Source organism: Arachis stenosperma, chromosome 7 (genome assembly GCF_014773155.1).
Source record: "Arachis stenosperma cultivar V10309 chromosome 7, arast.V10309.gnm1.PFL2, whole genome shotgun sequence".
Lineage (NCBI taxonomy): Eukaryota > Viridiplantae > Streptophyta > Magnoliopsida > Fabales > Fabaceae > Arachis > Arachis stenosperma.
This window is the reverse complement of record NC_080383.1, coordinates 20,416,003-20,423,787: the sequence shown is the minus strand read 5'-3', so window position 1 is coordinate 20,423,787 and position 7,785 is coordinate 20,416,003. Positions and strand designations below refer to the sequence as shown.

General features: G+C 31.5%; 1 protein-coding gene across 1 annotated transcript; it reads right to left on the bottom strand.

The window, feature by feature from the left end:
- Window positions 1-330: 330 nt before the first annotated feature.
- Window positions 331-6,823, bottom strand: LOC130940861 (uncharacterized). The gene is made up of 2 exons (XM_057869131.1): window positions 6,174-6,823; window positions 331-684 (listed from the first exon to the last, which is right to left on the bottom strand). The coding sequence occupies exon 1, from the start codon at window positions 6,771-6,773 to the stop codon at window positions 6,180-6,182; it is 594 nt and encodes a 197-aa protein (XP_057725114.1). The 5' UTR covers window positions 6,774-6,823; the 3' UTR covers window positions 331-684; window positions 6,174-6,179.
- Between the last annotated feature and the right edge of the window lie 962 nt (window positions 6,824-7,785).

Below are 7,785 nucleotides of genomic sequence, written 5' to 3'. Positions count from 1 at the left end.
AATTTGTGCTAAAATTATGAAAGAAAGATGATGTATGTGAATTTGATCTCCATCAATTTCGTTATACCTGTATAATAATTTTTAACTAGATACTATAATATATCAAGGATGCGAATTAGTTGAACAAGATTAGCCTAAAACTTGCACTGACTTTATCCTTAATTTAACTCATTCTGTTCTCAATCCAACCTGCTGTGGGTTGGAAAACCAACACTATCAGAACGAATTAGATCAGATTAAATACCCATAGATAGAATTAAGTGTTGTCAGCCCTACTGCATGCAAAACTTCTATCTGTGCCAAATCTCAAATGTTGAATTATAAGGCGTTTTTTATTTTGTCGAATGAATTGTATAATTCTTAATCTTAGGCATTATAACACCACAATTCACCCATACCATACACTCACACATACAATGCTCAAGGGCTTGTTTATGACTACTTAATAACCCAGATTCAAACTCGAATCCAGAATTATAAGGCTCAAACAGGAATATTCATCATAAAGGCCACACAAAATAAGATACAGATATACAAGTATCCTCTTTTTTATTGTTCAGGCCTGGGACCAAAGCACCCTCTTAAACATTCTAAATACTTTAAAAACAAAAGACCCATCAGAGAAAAATAACCTTTGGTCCAATCTCTAAGCCCAGCAGAAAATGCAAGGGTCTGCCCTGAAACCTAAAAAATGATTAATCCCATAGTTAAAACTTGGTTAAGTGACTCATCAAAATTGCAAACACACAACACGTATTCTCATGGGTTTGTGTTTTGTCCGATACACTGCATTGGCGAACTGACGCAGCCAGCAGCCAGCAGCCAGCAGCCGGTCAGACCCATGCGTTGCCCACCAAGCACTAACACATTAAATTTAAATAACTGATAAAAATAATTACAAAATAGAGGAGAGAACATTAAATTTAAAAAATTTAGATAAAAATAATTAGATATTAAAAAAATAACCATAAAGTATTGTATTAATTTGTTTGTTAAATACTAGCTACAGATGAATTTTTATTTTAAGGTTATAAAATATATCTTTAAAAATTATATTTTTAGAAATATTATATCCAAAAATAATATACTCAAATAATATTACAAAATCTTGTTTATTTTGTAAAATTCAGTTAAATAATAAATAATTAAGTGATAAATTAATTATAAACAAAATGATTGAGAATTTAAAATTTTGTCGTTGGAAAAAATAAAAATATTTAGAATATAAATTAAAATACTAATTTTAAATATTTTGGTCTAAAATTGGGTCAATAGACTAAAACAATTGAATTGGAACTATGTTAGACCTAAGTCCACATATATAACTCTTCATAACTTAGCAAAATTCAGAATTTTACCTAGAGAGAGCTCTACGGATAGAAGAAGAGAAGGGAAAGAACATGCCTTAAAACACTATTCATCACTTCACAAAAATCTACATAACTTTTAAACCGTAGCTTCGATCGAAGATCTGTTTGCGGTCATGCGTCGCACTCATTGTGCTCTTCGATTCTATCTAACTAGTGTGGTAAAGAACTCAAAATTCTTGTCCCATTCTCCATTTCTCTTCAATTTCGCATTTTGGTTTGGGTATTGAGAAAATTTCGATTTTTCAATGTTCAGAAAAAGTTCAATCTTGAGTTCTAGCGGAGTTTTGACCCAAGGTTATGAAAAATAAGGTAAGAGAACATTTTCTCTTTATTTTTCCCAAATTTGAGTTATGAACTTAGTGTGAATATTATGGAAAGTGAATATGGTTAGATTGAATAGGACTAGGTTGGCTTATGTTCATATGGAATGAACTAGCTCAGTAAAATTTGGTGCAGGATTGATGTCAAGGATCGCTTGGTGAGGAAATTGGTAGAGCTTAGACCAGTGGACGTTGAAATTGCCAGAGAAGAGTTTTTCTGAGGTTGAGACCACTGTCAACGAAGGTACGAGTCTTAATTTCGGATAGATATTCTGTACCACTATGTGAAAAGCTAGGTTAATTGCCTTAGGATAGCGTTGAATGATATATATTGTGATGGACTATGGTTTAGCCTGATTTTGTGAATTGGATGCGAATGTTGTGATATGAATGAAATACATGATGATATGAATGAATTAGTAATGAATGTTGTGGTGTGAAAATTTGGGCATGAGGCCATGATAGGGTAAGATATCTCCTGTGAATTAAACTTTGGTAAGTTGCGATAAGTTGAAAAATTACTATGATATGGATTGGTTGAATGATTAGATTACTGGTGTTGGTTTGTTGATGGAAAGCTTGGAAATTTGATTGATTGTAATGAAGCTTGTTTAATTAGGTGTTGAATGGATAGAGATTGATGAATGAATGTTGAGATATTAGGAAATGGCTTTGGAGTAATTTGAAATTGAATTCGATTGAGTTTTGGTAAAAATTGACAAATTGATAAAATTGGTAAAAATAAAATTTGACCAACTTCAATGGATTATAATTTGGCGCTCAGAACGTGAAATTTAATGAAACCTATCTTAAATTAAAGCTAGTGAAAAGATCTTTAAAACAGTCCAAGAACTGATGAAAATTGATAAATGTAGCAAAAGTTATTGATATTTGAATTTAGGGATAAAAAACTGAATTATGCAGAGTTGTAGAAATTGAACTTGTGCGTACGCATGAATCGTAACATAGAAATTATGAAAATGATCTTGCGCATATGCATAGGAAATGCGTACGCATGAAGTGGGAACATAATTGAAATCGTGCATAAGCATAGGTTGTGTGTACGAATGATGTCCCAACCCGAATTGAAATCGTGCGTACGCATGCGTCGAGCGGGAAACAGCCCAGATCACCAGCTAAGGCCCTCTAAATGACCGCTCAGTGATAAAGGACGTAAGGGTGCAGAGACAGCCAGGAGGTTTGCCTAGAAGCAGCCACTCTTGAAAAAGTGTGTAATAGCTTACTAATCGAGCGCTCTTGCGCTGAAGATGAACGGGGCTAAGCGATTTGCTGAAGCTGTGGGATGTAAAAATGAATCGATAGGGGAGTGTTCTATCTTAGAGGAAAGGACTCGCGCGAGAAGTGGTGGACGAAGCGGAAGCGAGAATGTCAGCTTGAGTAGCGCAAACGTTGGTGAGAATCCAACGCACGACTGTGCTGATTTTTTAAAAATTATGTTTTTGTCTATTTAACCATTCCAGTCTATTTATAAACCCCTCTAACTTTCGTACGGAGTTAAATAATCGATAATTAAGTTTGAAATACATTAGGGAGTGATATAATAAGATGAGCTGATAAATTTTCGGATAACCACTTAGTAAACAGGATAAAATTATTGTGGAATGGTAGTTTTATCTTGTCCATGGTGAGGATAGAGGTTCCATCCCTCTCACATATTAAAGAAATTGGGAAGCCGATACATGATTGGATTTTATGAATTCAATCGATGAAACGGGTAACTAATTGAGACTAATGAGTTAAATTACTTACGAAATCACTAAAAGACACTGATAATGCTGAATAGTGGCCGAATGGCTGGATTGGCAAGGTCTGGGTGATATCCCTCTTGTGCATTGATTGAATATCTGTATTGACAATGTCTGGATGTTTTGCGTATTGAATTGATTTTGCTTTGGCACCTGTAGTGGGCAAGGATGGAGGTCTCATCCCTCTTATTCCATAGTTGTGGTGTGGCATGGGGACGCCAATACGTAACGTCCACGTTCTCTCAGACGAAAGATAAGACGGCGCTCTCCGTTGAGATAATGGTATAATGATTGATAATTTCTCCCGAGGATGTGCAACTGGATTTTGTGTCGAGTTTTGCATAATAACCGACACATGAGCTCATGACCAGTATGACAGATACGCATCATCTGCATTTATGTGACATTGTTTGAGTATGCTCATTGTATTTGGATTGCTTATTTGTTATTTTTAATTAACTGCTATTTGCCCTACTTGATATAATTGGCTTTGTTTGTGCTTAAATCTCTCTATTTGTGTTTGCTACTACTACTAAACAAATTACTGAATATTGAATTATTGAATTTTAATCATTGTGATACTAAAAAAGCTTTTGACCTGTATTGAGAAGAGTTGGAGACTTAAAACCGTTGTATATCTGAGATTTAGCTTTGCTCACCCTATTTGGTTTAAGAAGGACCCTAAGTTTGAACCTTGTGCATTTGAAAATTTTCTGTTTTTTATATACATGATGTGATGCACCTCGTTGAGCGTGCTAGATCTATCTTGGAAAAGAATGTTCTTTTTTTGGATTTGCATGTGGTAACTAGTGTAGTTATATTCTCCACTTTTGCATATGTTTTTGCATATCCCTCTTAGAGGTGAATTTTAGAGAAACGAGCTGTATTTTGTGTACTTTTGGGATGTATTATACTTTTTAGTCGGCCTTGTCTTCGCAGGTCGAGACTAGTACTTGCTAAGCATCTCCTTTTGAATCTTATATATATATTTTTTGTTTCTGTATACCTTCGACGTTTTGAGTGGGATGCGATTTTTGTTCTGTCATCTATCTTCACAGGCTTCTAGCTATATTTCTATCTTTCAATTATACATGTATCTATTTTGCTTTTAGGCGTCATAATGCCTCACCACCTCTGATTTACGATTATAGCGTAAGATTTTGTGTGGTAAGGTATTACATCTTTAATAATATAAATTACTAGAAATTTCTTTTAACGTTTTTAGGAATAAATTATGAATATGTTTGTGTTATAAAAAATATTGGATGATTAATAATTTTTTTCTTGTACTTGAATTAATATTAGTTATGAATAGAAAAATTTAGAATAAAGTATATTTTTTATCCTTAATATTTGTGATTTTTAAAAAAAAAATATTTTTAACGTCTAATTTTATTTAATTTTATCTATAATATTTTTTATTTGTATCAAAATTATCTCTAGACATTAACTTTATTTAAAATGTTAACGATAAAATTTGAAAGAATCTTAATATACAAGAAACTGAGATGGATGGTGATGCAAACTGAACAAAGAACAGAGAAGAAAAAATTTGATAAATATTATATTCACAGGTAATTTTGATAAAAATCGCAAACGTTAAGAACATAATTAAAAACATAAAAAATATTAAAGATACAATTGAATGAAATTAAACATCAATAATATTTAAAAAAAAATTACAAATGTTAGCGATAAAATCTATATATTTTATCCAAAAAATTTACTATTTATATTCAGTTTTTGTTAATTATTTATGTGTATGGTTGTATGTATTGCAGTTGTATTGAACTTTTTCTCCACCTTTGTATATGGTGATAACCTTTTAATACCTTTCAAAAAAGGGGAAAAAACCTAGTCTATATATTCTCCTTTATTTGTTATTGAAAAGATGTAAATTAAACTTATCTAAACTATGTATTATATATTTATTCCATGATAGAGAAATGTTTGTCGAATTAGTAAAAAGTAGAATTCTTAAAAATACATTTTATGAATTATGTTTTAAAGTTTTGATTGAAATTTGAACTTTTCCAATTCTTTCAGGTGTTTTCAATGATGAGAATTAGGGACCCCAAATATTGTATTGTACGTTCTTTCTTATATTTTCAATGATGATAAATCTTCAGGTGTTTTTTTAATTTTCTTTTTGAACTTTTTCTTTATCACTTACATTTATTTATAATAAATTATTAGATCTTTAAATATAAGATTCTAACATTACCCGTTTTAAATTATAAGGTGACTAGTTGATATACTCTCATTCATTAGTGAAAAATGTCAGATTTATGTAGTACATGTTCTCTCGTAATTATAAAAAAGTGCTGGCTTATTTCTAGAGATAATAATTTAAAATTATTTTAATTAATTTAATATTCATAATTTTATATATAATATTTATAGCTATATATTTATTATATTTAATATTATATATTTATTTTAATAATAATTAATAAATATAAAATAAAATAAATTTAGATTAATTTCTGTTATCTTCTAATAACATATTTTTTAGGCAATAGACTTCATATGCAAAACATTTATGATTCATCTAAGACATCTACAGCTACTCTATAATAGTTATAATTTGTACCTAAATAAAAATTATTTTAATGTAAAATTAATAATTAATATTATTAAAGGATAATTTAGTCAAATTTATTAAATTATCAAATAATTCTATACTATCACATGAAAACAACCGTAAGTAATTTTACCATTAATTAAACACCATTGATGAACAACCAGTGATTAAGTTTCTTTTCAATCTTCTTCTCCTTAATGGTGTCCAAGCTTGGCCTCCACCCATTACTCCCAGCTGAAAGTTGCCTACTCAAATACTCCGGCCTCATCATCTCCGGCATCAAAAACTCTGAAATCTCGCACCGCACCGTCTCTTCCTCCCTTCTCCGGACGCCTCCACCGGCGTCTCTAGTCCCACCCTCCCCGCCGGCAAGACGCAAGAGCCACGGAACAAGCCTGGAGGAACAGACGATTTCCTTGGAACGCAAGGCAGAGTTAACGGCCAAGAGAATGCGGCGGCCGTCGTGGCTTGTCAAAGAGACAGGCTTCCCTTTCTTGACGGGAAGCATGAGGTAGACCTTGTTCATCTGAAGCATCTTGTCGGCCGGCAATGGAGTTGGCCGCTTCTGTTTCGTCGTCAAAGCCGAATCGAATTCCACAACTACCTGCTGCGGGTGCTCTAGCATGAGCTCTGCCACCGTTAGAGGTTGCTCATAGTCATGAATGGAACCGTCCCACAAGACGATTTTCGCTGTGGCTGCATTTGAAGGACGAAGGGAGAGTTGGTTTCCCATAATAACAAGATAGTAATAAGGTTTGTTTTAAAAGAAATGGATTATTAATAACTTTTGATTCGGGTTGCGTTATATTGGGGGGAAATTATTAATGTACGTAACGGGGAATTTATGTTTGTTAAACCGCTCCATCTTGTGACAAGAATAATTGTGGATTCTAGTGCCTCTATTACTTGGCTCTTTCTTTCTGCTAGTTACAACGTTACTTCACGTTTTGACTTTGGATATCGGATGTCTCCCTCAATTTTTTGTTCTTTTATTAATACAGTATTTTGTTGATGATGAAAACTGAGGTGAAGTCGACTTGAAGTTGATATCTGAAAGCTGTTAGATAAAAATTTAATCAAATTAGTCACATCATTTAACAGTTCTCAGATATCAAATTTACATGAAATTGATTGCACTTGAATTTTCACCTTTGTTGATACTTGAATAATAAGAATTAAACTCACTTAAAAATTGAATAATAAATTATTTATAAATTTTAAAAATTAATCACCAAAGTAATCACTAGTATATAATTTATATATTTTTTAAATAAAATAATTATCTACTATAATATTAAATTTTTCTTCGTATAGTAATCAATTTTTTTATGAATACTAAAAATAAGTCACTGCTTTATTTTTATGTATTTTTATTTGTATTTTGATCGTAAATATGAATCTAATTTGATTATATTGTTTATATAATGTTTGATTATAAATACGAATTTAGTTTGATTTTACTGATTATAAAATTTTATTATAAATATAAATATGTTATTTATCTGAATTTCTCTCTGTGTTTTTATAGTTGGTTTAATTAAAGTAGTGGGTTTTTTTTTACTGTAACGGACTTATATTTTAACTAAGTAGTTAAAAGTAGTTAAAGTTGGCTTCACTAAATAATAATTTGTAACTTTGTTCTTTGTCTAACAACAATTTATATTATACTGCTAATACACATAGGTTAAACCGAATCGGATCTATTCAAAACATGATCCAAATCTGTTCCAAAATTATTCTGAATA